The sequence below is a fragment of the Poecilia reticulata genome, chromosome 17 (genome assembly GCF_904066995.2).
Source record: "Poecilia reticulata chromosome 17, P_reticulata-male-v2, whole genome shotgun sequence".
In the NCBI taxonomy this organism is placed as follows: domain Eukaryota; kingdom Metazoa; phylum Chordata; class Actinopteri; order Cyprinodontiformes; family Poeciliidae; genus Poecilia; species Poecilia reticulata.
In genome coordinates this window covers 15,057,237-15,073,357 of record NC_088846.1, presented here as the reverse complement: position 1 = coordinate 15,073,357, position 16,121 = coordinate 15,057,237, and the positions used below count along the sequence as shown (strand labels likewise).

General features: G+C 39.2%; 1 protein-coding gene across 7 annotated transcripts; it reads left to right on the top strand.

Annotated features, from left to right (window-relative positions):
- The first annotated feature begins 277 nt into the window (after positions 1 to 277).
- kiaa0040 (KIAA0040 ortholog) lies at positions 278 to 14,777 on the top strand. Of its 7 annotated transcripts, none has more exons than XM_081597959.1 (3): positions 293 to 400; positions 6,065 to 6,175; positions 13,839 to 14,777. In XM_081597959.1, the coding sequence occupies exon 3, from the start codon at positions 14,315 to 14,317 to the stop codon at positions 14,645 to 14,647; it is 333 nt and encodes a 110-aa protein (XP_081454085.1). In that variant the 5' UTR covers positions 293 to 400; positions 6,065 to 6,175; positions 13,839 to 14,314; the 3' UTR covers positions 14,648 to 14,777. The 7 variants fall into 7 exon arrangements, with proteins under 7 accessions (XP_081454082.1, XP_081454085.1, XP_008432377.2 ...); XM_008434155.3 differs by having other exon boundaries at positions 13,707 to 14,777; XM_081597957.1 differs by lacking the exons at positions 293 to 400; positions 6,065 to 6,175 and adding exons at positions 8,412 to 12,985; positions 13,306 to 13,622 and having other exon boundaries at positions 13,707 to 14,777.
- Positions 14,778 to 16,121: the final 1,344 nt, after the last annotated feature.

Genomic DNA, 16,121 nt, shown 5'->3' with positions numbered 1-16,121 from the left:
GGTTGTCATCCATCATTTGTTGTTTCTGGGTAGGGCAGAAGGGTGAGGATCTAAAAATGATCTATAAATATGAATTTAAAAAATGATAATTTGGCCAATTTTCCTATCAGTGTATCTCAATGTAATCTGAATTACTTACGCAACCTTACCACTTCTTATTCAACAGTGAATTTTCCAGGACAGACTCCTGTTAGTTGTTTTCTGGAAGAAGCCAACTAGCCAATCGTGTGTGGTTGCTAGGTGAAAATAAACATTTGGCCAATCAGCATCGCTAAAGTCAATGTCTTTTGGGCGGACAGAAAGGTGCCCCTGCCATAGTCGATGCCCGAAAAGTTCTGTGTTGCTATGGTAATAAAGTTGACAATGGCAGCAGAGGGAATCTTAAATCCCCACCTTGACGGTAAGCTACAGCTTCCGTTGCTCAGTGTGCTTTATTGGTTTTAGCAACCGTATTGCTCTCTTTTTCGCTGTTTAGTTTAGCTGCAACATTGCTCTGTTAGCATAAGGCTAATTCTACTCGGGATTATCGGTAACATTTCTTTCTTTTAATTGGTAACGTTAATTTCGCCCTTGTTGCCTTGTTTGAGTTTCTTTTGCTATTATAAAGCTAATATTTTGTTAATATCATGACGTTTGCTGGGTCAGATGGCCATCCTGATGTGGTGTTGTACAGGGAGGCTCCTGTTTGCTGACTCAGATATTTGAGCATATATTTTGTTGAGTGCCTCATTGTCAGATACAAAATCCAGGTTTTGTTTGGAGTTGTGGTTGCAGCAGAACCTCGTTAAGTCTTTCTAATTTGGGGGTTAATTTATGTGAAGGGCCATAAATATTTCACCCTGTACCAGTGTGTTTTATATTTTAATTTTTTCAAGTAGAAATGCCTCTGGTGTTATTAGTTTATTCTCTTCAGTTTTAATTGAATTTAGCCTGTTGTTTGTCCAGAGTTAAACTTACATTATGTAAGTTACATCGTTTGGTGTTTTTCACAGGTTTGAGTCTGACTCAGTGTTAACAGGGGTAAAAATAAACAGTAACTAATTGCTGTTTTTCATATAGTTACTGAACAGACATTACTTTTAGCTTTTATGTTTTTTCAGCAGCAAAGAAGTGTCACATTGCTTATATGTTCATTTGCAACAATATTTAACACATTTATTTATCCACCACTCATTGTGATGCAGTTGCTCTGTTGAGGTGCAATGTTAATAAAACTGTGAACTTTGGCATGTCAAAACCTACAAAAACAAAATCCTTGTGTGAAAAAGTAGTTCTAAAGAACATTTAAAATTCATCAGCAGTTTCCTTTACATAGAGAAACATCAAGGACATAGAGCCATTTTACTATGACATCTCCACTGGAGAAAAAAAACAAACAAAACATTTAATCAATTTACCGTTTTTGCTCCAACGTACAACATTGGTTTCAGGCTTGGAGTTTTTGTTTGGCATATACTCTGGTAAGAAAGTTGGTATCTGAGAGGAAAAAATTAGGACGTGTTTCGTGTCATTTTGGTTTTGCATAAAAACTCAATTTACAGATTCAATAAAAAGAGCAGCAAATGACTTTTGCGTCTTTGCAGCAGTTTTTCTTTCTTTTCCACTGTCTGAAAGAATACAGTCGACATAAGGTCTGCTGTTCTTAAGCCAGTCAAGTTTCAAAGATTTGACATTACTGGAGTATCAGTCAGTGCAGTTATTTTTAACACAAGTTAACAGTCACTCTATTTAAGTAGTTTTGCAACCTCATTGGACCAAATTATGATGTGGTCTCTGGAGAAAACACTCAATTCTGGTAATTCTGGAGATTTTGTTAATGATGATGAATAAAAAAAATCCTTTGGAAATGGTGTTTTATGACAAAACTCTAGCTGGTCAAAAACCTCCAGAGACTAAATAGAAAATTCAATCTAATATGTATAAATCTAATCCAAAATGTAATTATTCATGTGCCCTGACTAAAAAGATCAATAATACAGAACTGATTTTGGAAAATTAGATATTTGTGCAAATGCATGAACAGCTTCTTATATTTAGCTCTGCATGGGTAAAGAAGCAGATCTCATTTCTTTTATGCAAATCATCCTCTTGATTTATTCCATCATTTTTTTTTTTGTTTTTTAGTTTTGCTTTTCATCAGCAAAAAGCACACCAGTTCAGTTCTATCCATCTGGTAAAATATCCACATCTCTGGACAGGATTGAACACAGAACTGGTCATGATGTGAGGCTGATGAAAAGCAGCGTTGTGGCCCACCCGCAGCCTCCTGTGTTCTCCCTGAGTCTCTTACGTCTCACTGAGCCCAGAAAGTTAACAGGCCATGGCAGTCATCTGAATAAGAGGGAGGTGCAGCCCAGATTTCCCAGTTAGGCTCTCGCTGTGATGGAGTTGTAAACACTGGGGCATAATTGGGCGACCGGCCGGTGAGCAGCTTGATTTTTATCAGACATTTATTGATGCTCAGAGTGCCGTGAGTTGGAATGGGGAAGCACGAACAGACAGGGCCTCTCATAAATCACAGAAACAAGGGAGACATGAAGATTTGCCCATTGACAACTTCAGTGGGGCTGAAAGTGAGGTTGGGATTGGCATGCTGGTTAACTTTATGCTATGTTTATGCTTTCAGAGGGACCTGTATTCTTATTGTTATAATAGTTTTATTCCAAATGAAACACTGGTAATTAAATTTGTCAGCATATTTAAATAAGTAAGACCAAAGAGTGCGTGGAGCTCCTGTTGCCCCCAACAAACGACCCCATGGTCGTTTTCATGGTTACCTTTAATAAAAATCCCTGACAAACACTTATAACAATTTCTACATATATTCTGTAAGTGTTTGCAAGATTTTTTTACTTTCTGCTGCTAGATTTAGATCAACTAAAAGGCTAAAGCTAACTCTAAAGTGTCACACTATGGCCTCCCTTGAATAAGCTGACCTATAAATTTAGATGTGAGTTCATGACTAAGTGCTTAGATAGATGTAGAGCTTGACTACATACATCATTTTTAGATGATTAAGGAAAGCAATGCTTTTTGTCTTCATGATTTATTTTTTCAACATCTCATAACAGCTTCCTCACTCACTTAACAATGCTCCACTAAGATATACATTGGATGAGAATAAGATGCATTGTAGTAAAAAGTTGCTGGAAGGGAGTCAATATAATAAGCACAGATTTATTGAAATATTGTAAGGCATTGCGTTCTTTATGTCAAGATAGTTTTCATCCAAGTGGCAGTATTCTTACAAAGAATCCATCCCTCTTCAACCTTTTCCCATTATGTCACATTATATCCACAAACCTCAGCAAATTTTGTTCAGATTTTACATGACAGATCCATTTTTTGTCTGAAATGTCGCTATTGCAAGAAAGCTGCTGAGTTGACAACTGTGCGGTGACTATTGTTAACTGCAAACATGCAGACATAACCTGGTGAGCCAGTCTGTCAGTCAAACCTATTTGACTGGAGAGCAGAAGAGGACAGTGGTTGATGTTTAGACCTTTGCTGAGGTAAATAAGATGGGGGTATAAGATCGGCTCCACGTGTAAGTATCGGTTGGTCACCAATCTCCCAAAATTACGGAAATCGGCTGAGCTGTGTGCTTTGTGTTGTTATTCTTTTGGAAGGCGAACCTCCACGCCAGTCTTAAGCCTTTTGGAGTCTTAACATGATTGTTCTGCATTTAGCTTCATCCATCTTCCTGCCTATTCTGACCAGTTTCTCTGGAAAGCCATCCCCACAACATGAAAGTACTGCCAGCATACTTTCCTTTGGGAATAGTGTGTTAAGGGTGGATGTTTGTTTTCAGGCCATACTCAGCATTTTCCACCTAGTTGAGATCCTTTGACCAGATCATCTGACCACATCCACGTTTGTCCGTACCACATTTCGTATAAGTTTGTAAAGGTTTTCGTTGTCAAGGCTGATAAATGATAACATTTAGGCAAAGGGGTATATTCAAAGGCGCTACCGTATTTTCCGGACTATAAGGCACACCGGATTATAAGGCGCACCTTCAATGAAATGCCTATTTTAAAACTTTTAACTTTATATGCGCATTATAAGGCGCATAGAATAGATGCTTCAGTTTGGGTTGCCAATTTGTTCCGTACTCTATTATTACACATCCACATTTGTAAAGAAGTGGTTCCCGAGTACTTTATATAGTAGGCTGTGCCAGTCATTGTTTCACTCACGGTGTTGGTGTTGCGATATTGTGCCCAACTGCTTTCTGGGTAACACAGACCAACCGACACGTTGCCGCCGCAGTCTCTGTCTCTCTTCCCCTCCTCCCTCTCCCCTGGCTTTAAATGTATTATCAAACTTTATTAACAAACAAGCGTTCTGACAACTATCCCAGCATGCACCGCGTAATTCTTCTACTACAGGGGAAAATGAAGTCGGCGGCTGCTTACCGTAGTTGCTAGACCTGTTGTGGCTCAATATTGGTCCATATATAAGGCGCACAGGATTATAAGGCGCACTGTTGGCTTTTGAGGAAATTGAAGGTTTTTAGGTGCACCTTATAGTGCGGAAAATACGGTAGATTAATCCCTACTTTAAGAGAGGACAAGTTCAAATTGATCTCCTGAAATAGAAGGCTGCACTTTTGTCTGCATTTAAAGTATTTTGTGCAATTTGCTTGTTAATTACAGCGTTGAAACAAAAAACTGTCAACAGTTGCAAAACTAATTATTTTATGTAGAGAAAACTTTCACAATCTTCACAAAAACTTTGCATTTACGTTCATTCATTTTTTAAAATCAATTTCTATAAACTAACCATGGCCTACAGTTAACCATTATCAGTACACGCCTAACCCTAAATCTAACCCCAAAAACAAACACTTCCTTTATACATGAAGCTCTGGCTTTCAGTCCCAAAATGCGAAGATCCTCACAACTTTGAAAAAAAAAAGGATTGTACAAGATGAGAAATGCTAAACACACACGCACTCAAAAGAAACAAGACAGGGAAGTGCATTCATGACATAGTTTATTATTGTATGACCACATAAGGTCATTTTGTGGTTTGTGTTTTTTTTTTTTTTTTTAGACTGGTTATCTGCCTTCTCAGGAACTTGTGCCAGAGTCTGTTTTCAAGTGATGAAGAAAGAGCAGTAATACAGGGCAAACATGTTGCCTTTCTGAATGCACACAGAATAGCTTATCTGCTGCATTTTGGTTAGTCTTTTTTTCCATAGGTCTGTATGTCCTAGGAAACCCTAAACATCAACATCTCAACAGTGTGACTCTACAATCCCACAGGACATCATTTTCCTGCTTCCCTTTCTGGAAATGAGAGACAAGCAACAAGGAACTTGAAAGGTCCTTGTTGATTGATGGTCAGCCTTTGCTAAAGAAAAATACTTTCCACTCCTCAAGTGGATTGCGTCTCTCTGTTTATTTATGTAGCTGAGTAGCCAGGGTATAAAATCAAGCGTAAGAAAGCTGTGTTTGTCATAAGAGAACTATGCTGGGATTCTTATGTAATAAAATGCTTAAATAGCAGTCTGACTTCATGTGCAACAAGGAACCCCTTGTGAAAACCTTCAGTTTACATACCAACTAATAGCTGGATTATGCAGCACAAGAAGCAATTCCTTATAAAGTGAAGACATGCGTTTTCCCATCGTGTTACCTGGATTCAAACATTTTGCACGGCTGAGTCACTCTTCAGGTCTGTCCCTCAGGAGACTTTATTGGCCGAGCTATTCCTGGACATGTGTCAGATCCCACTCCAACCTCATTTTAGTCACTTTTCATTAGCACTCACATACAAGAACTCACAGAAGCACACACTGTTGGATCCTTTCTGGCTCAAGTTAGTGTGTTGTCAGAGCCAGACGGTCGCTGTGATCGGTACTGCTCTGTTACATGGCCCAGTAATTCCATAAGCCTTTAGTTAATGCTCCTGGTAATGTCACAGCTACTTTTTGGATTTACTATCGTGCTTGTCTGACCAGTGATCCAACATAAGCTCAGTGGTCTTTCCTGTAATTTGTTCAGCCATAGACCTGTGTTGGATAAAAGGATGTATTATTTGAGCTTTTTCCTCCTAGGTGAGACCCACTGTGGAAAACCAGATGGCAGCTACACCCATTATAGCGCCAGGTCAAAGCAGTATGAAGTGAGAGTAAGGTTTCACAGAGGAAATGGGACATATACAAGAGGTCAGTGCAGTAAAAATTGAGAATGCAGTGTTCCAGGAAGTAAGAAAATGTATGGAGAGCTTATTTTATAAGAGTAATACTGTTTCTATCAAAGAAATGGCAAAATATTGTAAAATATATCCCCCATGGTACATTTATCCAGTTACTCATTCTTACTGCCGAAAGCAACCGAGTAGCATCTAACATCCAGAACTTTCAGAATCAAATATTCAAATATCTTTACTAGATTAAATGTCTATCCATGCATACAGGATGACTTCAACGCACTGGTTTCCGAAGCTGCAAATGGGATATACACGTCTAAATGATTTTCATATAAAGTACCCTAAAGATGAATTTCCATCAGGGGAAGTGTTGCTCTGCCGAGGCCATTAATCAACTCTTTCTCGATATGACTGGACACACTCAAGCCTCAACAGCTGTTGGGCTGGGCCTAGTTTCACTGTGTGGCAGTGAACACACTGCCAGTCAGCCAGCACCCTCTGGGCTCGTACTGCGCATTACAGTGGGTGTGTGTGTGTGTGTGTTTGTGTGTGAATGGCTGAGAGTCAGGCACACCTGCAAGATGTGGTGAGACTTGCCTCATCAAATCTCTTGAAACCATGCCCTGCAGACAGAGGAGCACACTGAAGGTTCACTCAGTTGATCAGGAAGTAAGCTATGTGTGTATTTTTTTTGTGTTTATCAGATGAAGTGATACAGACAGTACATTATCACACGGTCGCAGCTGTGCTGTGATCATGCTTCAGACTTTATTTGAAGTAAACAAAGAAACCATTTGTTAAAGGAACTGTAAATAGTTAAACTGTATAGCCTAGAGATACTTCTCCTTGCAAAACTATTCAAACGTCTGCAGCTTTTTTTTTTTTTTTTTTTACATTTTGTTACATTGCAGCCATGTACAGTACTTTAATTTATGTAACTGGAATTGAATGTGAAACACCAATACGAAGTGGAGCATTTTGGTAAAGGTTACAAGAGTTTGATGCCTTTTATTTTTATTTTTTTAGGTCAAATCCCAAAAGTATGGAGCACATTTTGTATTTATTGCCCATAGATTAATACTCTGTAGAACTATTTTTCTCTGCAGTTACACATGGAAATCATTTAACATAGTGTGTTTAATGTTTTTCCAGCTTTGCATGCATTGAGCAATGCCAAAAAGTTAGTCTTATCTGAACAGAGAACCTTCTTCCACAAGTAAATAGAAGTTACACTTTGTGCTTTTTAATTCAGGCAAAATATGGAAACATTCAGACAGCATGAACACTTTTACACCGTACAGGCTAACACAAAGCCGTTTTTGAATTCACTCAGGCTCACATTGAACATTATGTGAGCAGATTTACAGTTCATAAGTCAGTACACTGAAGCTCAAAGGCTTTTCCTTAGAGGAGGAGAGATGAACCCCTCTGTGTCCCTTTCTTACTTGAATACAAAATCCTATTTTGCTTGACTGAGCTAAGAGAGAGCATTGACCACAGTGCCACAGGCAGAAAGTCAAGGTTTGTGAGTATACACTCTTCACAAGACATGTCACATTCATATCTTGCTTTCATCCAACTCTTTCACCTGCTGTTATTCTCAGCAACATGGCCATTTTCATTTCCCTTTTTTTATTCTCGATTTGGGAATTAGGAATGGGTGGACCCTTGTTCTGTCATTATGCAACATGTCTCCACCTTTCCTGCAACATATCCTGGTGTTGCAAGGTCTTCGTGTCAGGTAATGTAACGCAGTAGGGGAAGTTTATTTCTAACTACTTCCATAGAGTACTTTTGTGCTTGAAAATGTAAGATTCGTCATGAATTTGCTTAAGCTTTCTGCCTTTCTGACTGATGTCACCCCGTGCTTGTTGTGTTGGGAAAGTATGGCGACCACAAGAATCCAGCACCGTGCAGGAAACATAACCATAGACAGAGGGCCCATTCTTACACAAAGTGGGCAGGGACCAAAACACACACACTCACAGAAAGAGGAGGAGGAGGAGGAGGAGGAGTACGGAAAACACGGGTAGAGAGAGAGCGAAACAGGAACAGAAAGTGAAGACTTGTCAAGATGTTTGGGTAAGGGGTTCCAGGACTGAACAGAACACAGCAGAAGCCAGATGCCAAACTGAAAGGAACAATAGTCTGAGCAGCTGACTGGATTAGACAAGAGGGGTGACCTGACCTGCTGCCACAGAAGCGCCTGCGGGGTAAGGTGCTGCTTTTAAGCACTTCTTGAATGCCCGTAGCTTCTCTAAAGCAGTTCTAAGTGATGTTTTTGAGTTTGTGAGATGACTTCACAGAAAGCTGGTGTTTCTAACTCCAGACTCCGTTAAAAAAACAACAAAGTTGTTTTGACTGTGGTTAGACACGGCAGGATGTCTGACAGGTTGCAACAATGTGCTGATGAGTTTTTTTTCCTGCCTTTGAATTCTCCAGAATGTCAGTAACAGAGCCTTTTGGGCTTTTTAAACAAAAGCTCCCAATGAAATGTAGCTTGAACTGAAATGCTTAACTTCCAATGCTTGAGTGTATATTTGGCTATTTACAAAGAATGACAGCTTCCTTTTCTTCTCACTTCACGAATGTCCTCAGACTCACTCATTTCACTCAGTTAGGATCAAGATCACACAAGCCGGAAGTGTAATGGTTCTGCTTAATATTACTTCAGAATACCTGAGAAAAATAATTATTTTTTGTTGACTCATGTCCTCTGGTACAAAATACTTTCTTTTGCAGTTGACTTGAAATTAAACATTCACATACGTAGACCTTATAAAAATATGAGTAGATCAAACTAAAATCTTCATGTAGGATTACTAAAATTACGTTCTAGTTGCTAAATGCCAGATACATCTTTTTTTTTTCCTTTAGTCCTTTAGTATTTGGTAGAACTGTTATGAAATAGTTTGCACTAATTTTAACTCAACTCCTCCTCAGAACTGGTGTGAGTCAGGTTTGTAGGCTATCTTGCTTGTACACACCTTTTCAACTTTAACCACAATGAGTGACACTGTAGGCTTGGGGCTTTGTGACTGATTTGGTTGAAGAAGAAATGTTGCTGTAATATTTCCAGGCGTTGTTCTTTCCTTTTGAAAGGCGAGCTTCTACTTTGTAAAGCTGGTACATCACAACATGTACCAGCAAAAAAGTCTGTCCCTCCTGCAAAACACCCTTTTGGGGTGACCGTGCAGCCCTGATTCTTTCTCTGTTGGACGGGTGTCCTTAATATCTTTTGGAGACATTACTCCAAAATCTTTATGTTGCTTTTGAAGTGATGTTTTCTTCCTCTCCGAGTGCAGACCTTGTGATGACACTATGTAACAAGGTTCAGAATCTCATAAAAATCATTACATCATGTCATTGGCTATTCTGATTTGTTTAAGCATATAGTAATTTTAGGATGTGTGACGTGGCAAATTTGAAGAAAGAAAGAAATTATTACAATTACATTGGTAACATATAGAATTCTGGTAATCCTATGTGACGGCAAACAGCCTAGGTTGTATTGGCTATAATGTCAAACAGTGAGAACAGTTTCTAAATTAAAGAGCAAAATGTCCAAGCTCTCCGTACTTATCGATGGCGAATAAAGAGGGATCCGCTCTGACTGTGTGCTCAAGGGCAAATCATTAAAGATTCCTGCGATGCCTTCTGTCGCTGCTCTGCCTTTTAGGTCACACATGCTCCCTAAAAAGCAGCGGAGGGCCATTTCGGTGCAATCAAAACATTCTTCTCAGCCCCTTCCTGGCTTTGTGTGCTTCAGAAATGGTCTCTTCCTGTGTATCAGTTGCTCAAGGAGAGCATGGTGTCATGAGAAAGTGAAGAGGCCACTTAAAGTCAAGAAAGGCATCTCGGCAAGATCACCGAAAGACATGATGTGATATGCTTAAAGGCCAGAGTTGACTTTCAAGTCTGAATGTTTTGCTTAAATTTGTGCTTCCATAATGTCACAAAATCAAACCTCGGATAAGGCTGTCATTCTCACTGCCAGTGGCCTTGATTATCTAAGGCCAAGCATGAAACAATGTAAGCAGTTTAAAAAAAGTTTAACTGTGTGTACAACATAACGATTGTTATCTTTTCGTGGAAACAAATTGAAAAAGTAGGTTCAGATTAAACTATCAGTTTTCTTTTAATCCTATGATTGTCCTGACAGTGTTAATGTAGTGATTTTTTTATTTTTTTATTTTTTCCGGTAAAGAACTGATGACTTATGCATTCCATTCTCTGACTTTACCCAATGATTCATTGTTTGCTGTCTTTATGTGACCAGACTAAACCAACACCTCCCCTAATTTGTGGCTTCGTCTCTCCCACAAACACACGGCTCTGTGTCTTTGACTTGTCATGTTTTTAATGTAAGATTCAATGCACACAAATGTGCTGCAGTTCTATAAGATCCATCACCACATGCACCAGCAGCCAATTATCTTAAAAGATGAAGCAAAGACAACAGCAGCACCCACGTGTAGGGAATTTTATACGTCCAAAATTAGCGCAAGTTTTTTTTTCCACCCACTGCTGTTCTTAGTAAGTTGAGTTCTTAAGACAAAAAGATTCCAGAATGACATAGGTTCTTAATTTAAGGTTTTTAGTACAGTACTTTAAGTCTGTGGAAGTTAGGTGTCAGCATAATACGATAAAAGGTAGTGCTGATTTGGTTTTTCTGAAGTATTTCTCAGAAATGAGATCATTAGATCACCAATGGTGAAACTGTGTGCGAGCTGTGAATTACTTTTAGTTGTGAAATTATACGTCGATTTAACCATAGCAACAGAGGATGAATATGACTGGATAAACGGATGGGAAAACAAAGAGAAATACAATCCTAAAGGATACTTTTGATCCAAACTTATGGATTCTTGTTAAACTTTCACACCAATATGATTTGAAACTCTGGAAAAATGAAAGATGAATTGATCACAAGGCTTTTTTTTAAAGGTGAAACTAAGTTTTCCCTCAAATTTGAAAGTCAAGGTACAAAAATCTTTCTTGAGAGTAAATGATAATTTTCTATAGCTAATAATGATATGGGAATCCAAGTCACATGTTGCCTTCCTTAAAGGGGAACTCGCCCCCTTTCAGTCAGTGCACTCATCTAGACATACAAACCTAATTTCATGACAAACATGAACGTGCACTTTCATGTGATATTATGAAATGCACAGAAATGTGTTCGTTTGATTCTAAATAAGAGGACGCTCCAAAATAACTGCAACCCAACTATTGTCTTTTCTTTAGATCTCCGCTTGTGTATTTAGACACTTTGAGTGACTTCCTGTTGAGCACATGAACTCAGGTTTGTGGGGGAAGGTTAGTGGCTCTCTGCGGATAAACGTATTTCACACATGAGGCGCAATGCACGTTGACAGCAAAGCCAAATCTATTTGCTCTCCTCTTGCAGGTGCATCATCCTGTCTCTCTCTCTTTCTCTCTCTCTCTCTCTCTCTCTGTCTCTCTCTCAAGTTAATGTGAGGTGAAAATCTTCTGCCCTTCCTGGAGCCAGAATGCAAATAGTGTTGAAAGCGACGGAGCATCTAAAAGAGAACACTTGAGTGAAATGGTGTTTGAAACCACTTAAAAAAACAATTTAAACAAAAGATGTTGCCTCAAGGGGTTCAGACTCAAACCGTTTCATTACAAAGAGGAGCAGTTTGGTTTCTGTGCCGAGTTTAATTTTGCACATCCGAAGCAGAAAGTTCCTTTTGAAGAGCTGCTTAATAAGTTAAACAGGTCAAATGGAAGCAACGTGTTTCGAGGGCAGATTTCACTCCTCCGCTGCAACGGGAGCCGTTAGTGTTGTACGGCTGAGGAAAAGAACTCACTCCTTCGCAGATTTATTCTGCCTTTTTGTTCACATTAAAAGTAAACATTTCAGATCATCAAATGAGTTTTAAAGTCAGTCAGTGATATTCTGATTAAAGATATAAATCAGGCTTTGGAAGTTTAATTAAATGTTTTGGGGGGGAGACATCCAAACCTGTGTGGAAAAAAAAAAATCCCCCCTAAACTTAATATGTACTTGTGAAGCTCTTTGTAGAAACAACGTCCATCAATCGTTTGCAATGACTGGCAGAGTCTTTTTTTGTGAAGAAATTTCAGACCACTCTTTGTTGCCAAATTGTTTTAATTCAGCCGGACAGGAGGGTTTTTAGAAATGAATGTCTTATGTGATGAAGCCACATCATCACAATCAAATTAACAGTAAGTCCAGATTTTAAGTAGGTGAGTTTTGAGCCTTGATTTAGAGTTGCCTTTGATTAGTTATAGGTGAAAAATCAATCAACGTATTTTATGTGTATCTGCTTGATGATTTTTTATTAGGACGTTTGACGCGGAAATGTGCTAGACAAACAAACCTGACTTGACTATAACTAGTCAGAGATTTTGGAATGGACATGGTGGTGTGCTTTGGGTTGAGATCCTGCTTACACCTTAGTATAAATCCACAGACTAAAGACCTGATATTCTTCAACAAGATTTGGTGCTAGCAAGAGAGAAGAAAAAAGGTTCCACTTCCAAGTTGTCCAAGTCCTTAAGTAGAAGATCAACCTCAGACCATCAAACACCGTCTCTGGGTTTTGATTAGATGCTCTTTTTCTGAGGTCATGTGTTTGTTTTCTTCCAAAATGTTCTATTTATGTCTTGTAAAAGTTTTGTCTCTTCTCTTTTGTCTTGACTTAGAACGAGCTTTATCTCAGAAAAGTTCCCCACATTTGGTGTTAGTAGATGTTTCTCTTCTGATGTTGCATTTGGATGGACCAGGACATCGCATGTTGCTTTTTGGGATGTTTTGTCACTTCACACTTCAAACAGACTGGTGATTTCTTGATTTTACAGCTTTTACAGTAATCAGGCCGCAGTTTGGCCAGTGAAACGGAACCAATGAAACGTGTTAAATCACACTTTTAAAGAGATGCAAATATATGTTTATATAGGGAAATTATTATTTTTTCTTTGATTAAGCACAATCATCAGTGAATCAGTGAATTTTGCATGCACTGAGGGTATTTTAAATACTTGTGAGGCAAAAAAAAGGTTAAACAAGAAATCTGTAACAAAGCAAAAACTTTTTACAGCACTATACATTCAGGAAAGTCTACTTTAACAGGTCTGGCCTTTCTGCCCTCCCTTTCCTAGTTTCCTCTGACACTCTGTCACACTCTCCATCTCAGCGGGACTCTTAGGAAGATTGGTTACCTCTGTCTCCCTCTCGCCTTCCCTCAGACGCAATCTCCCCTCGATTTTGTCCTCCCTTTTTTCCGCCTTGCCTCCGTCTTCTCTCAGCGGGACCCTTGAAGGGATCTGCCCTGAATCCTGAATGACTTCTCTGCAAATTTAATGAAAGAAAAGCTGAACAGAAAAAAAGATATTCTAAGCTGACATTGACAAGAGGAAGGGGAGCAGGAGTGGAGATGTTTAAAGGCAGAAAGATGGATTGGAGTCAGGGAAAGCCAGTGAGGGTAGAAAGATAAGCCCCGTCTGCCTGAAAGCAAATTTCTGTCTGTGTTAATTTTACTTTTCTTCTGTTTGTTTCGCAGCCTCAACAATTCAGCAGCGTGACAAAACGAAACTGCAAGCTAAAGGGCAAGAGGGCTTGAGAAAACAATTAGAGGAATGCTGACCTGCATAAACAAACTTGGTTTAAGATTTATTTCCCCCCCCCCCTCCAGATTGAATCACAACAACAAGGCAATTTCAAGAAAAGACACTCCTACAAACAAGCAGTGTTTTGGTCCTTATAAGAGCAAAACAGACGCGTTCGAACAGCATCCGTAAGGTGAACGTCCAAAGAGGAACAGAACAGCACAAGTTTGGACAGATTGGTCACATAGAGCTGTGCCTCGGGGCAACTATCTCATCTGGGATCTTCACGAAGAATGAGGAGCATGTGAAGTTCATTGTCAAGTCACTGGAAGTCTTTGTGCTGATGGCTGATGAACTGACTTGTGCTCAGAGAGCTAAATGAGATGTCAATCAGCTTTTAAAGTTGAAGCTACTCACTCGGATGAACGGCGCAAGTCGGTTATTTTAGAGTCCTGGCAGCGTTTCTTTTTCATCGCAGTATAGACCTCTAAATCTCTGTAAAGCTTATTGAAACGTTTCTGGGAGTCCAACTCAAGCAACTGAGCTCCGCAGGCCAAACGTTATGGAAGGGAAGTTTCAGAGTGTCCAGGACTTTTTCAGCTGGCTGTGGACCTTGGCTGTGGACAAACACAACCAGGGGGTCTACAACACCATCTGCCTGGTCGTCCTGCTGACGCTTCCTCTGCTGGTCTTCCTCACCGTTGTGGTGGTGTGCTGCCACTGCTGCTGCTGTCGCCATGATGGCAGCTGCCGCCGCTGCTGCAGCTGGTGCTGTGGAGGCTCTTCGAGGTCGGCGGGGAAAAAGAATAAGAGTTCTTCCAACAGCGAGGACTTGTGGATATCCGTAAAGACTGGACCGACGACTCCTGATCGGGTCGCTATGGGAATGGTGTGAGGATTACCTCTGTTGAGGATTACCGCACAGGTGCCGATCAGTAGTTGGAAGACTCAAACTCGTTTGGGATGTAGATATCATTCAAATAAAAAGAACTTCATATTGCCGTGGGCATACACACGGCTGAGACGAGTTTGTTTTTGTAAACAAATACTTGTCACTTTGTATTCACATGATGCTGTGTGTTCTGGTTTTATGACAGTGTTTACAACATTTTTATGAGCTTTTTTTAGTGCGTGGTACATAAAGAAGAAATATGCAGACTGAAAAATATGAATGCAAGTGTGTCTGTGCAGCGTGTGTGTCAGGTAGAGAGGCGCAGAGTTGTTGGAAGAACTTGATTCTTAGAGCTCCCATGTGAAATTCAATGCATCCATATTTGGGAGAGGGAGCAAAGGAAAAGTCTGCTCACTGCTCAAACTACTGGCACCCACTTTTCAGAGTGCAGACTGAGAAAAACAGCAGTGATATCCAAGACGAGCCCTTATTTTATAATTTTTTTTAAAACAATTTAGTATTGTTCAATAAAAGATATGTTTGTCCATACATTGGAATCATTAGGTTTCTCACATTAACGGAAGATGAAGAATAGAGGCAGTTTGTTATTCAAGAAAGCAAATTGAAATAATTTGCTTTTAGAAACTCACTATATACAGTGTGTGTATTATGGCTCTTTTTGGATTTGAAGCTCTGGAAAAATAAAATGTCATTTCAAGATATAGAATTATTCACCATTTTGGTTTTTTGATCGATGTTATGTGTTTTAGTGCACTGCAACTTAACAATTGCGAATGCAAGACGCTGCTTCAGTGCTGAAATAAACATTTTTTAATTGAGTTTGATGTCAGGTTAAGGGCCATATACAGATAAAACAGTTGCTCTTGCATAGAAAACCTTACAGAAGCACTTTGGAATTTAGACAGCTACTACGCATTATGACCACACTTATGTGTCTGTTATGTATATATGGATATTCAGAATATAGTTTTATTAAAATTGCTAAGCAATCTTTTGTTGTACTATTTTCCGAGTTCCCTCAACTATTGTGTCTATACACACATATTCTACATATGTGTGTATAAACACATACAGTATGTTATGAGCAATCAGTTTTATTTCATATTTTATTACATTTCTGAATTACAGAAAATGTAAACTTTATTGAAATTGTATCAGATTTCACCACATTTTTTTATTGTAGCCACTTCCTCAAAGGCTAATTAAGCAGAAGTCTGTCTGCAGCGTCATCATCTTTATTCATTAGTTTACTCCGATACCAAGCTGGAGGCCGGTTCCTCTCATTTCAGCTCACACAGACAATATCCCATGTGGAGAGCAGAGATGTCTCTTCTGCTTCATTTTTGCTGTATACAAAAATCCTGTAAAAAAAACCCCAAAACAAATAAATGAAAGCCTTTGTATGAATGTATAATGTCCAGTGAAAATCAGTGCATAAGGCATCTTTAATTTGTTT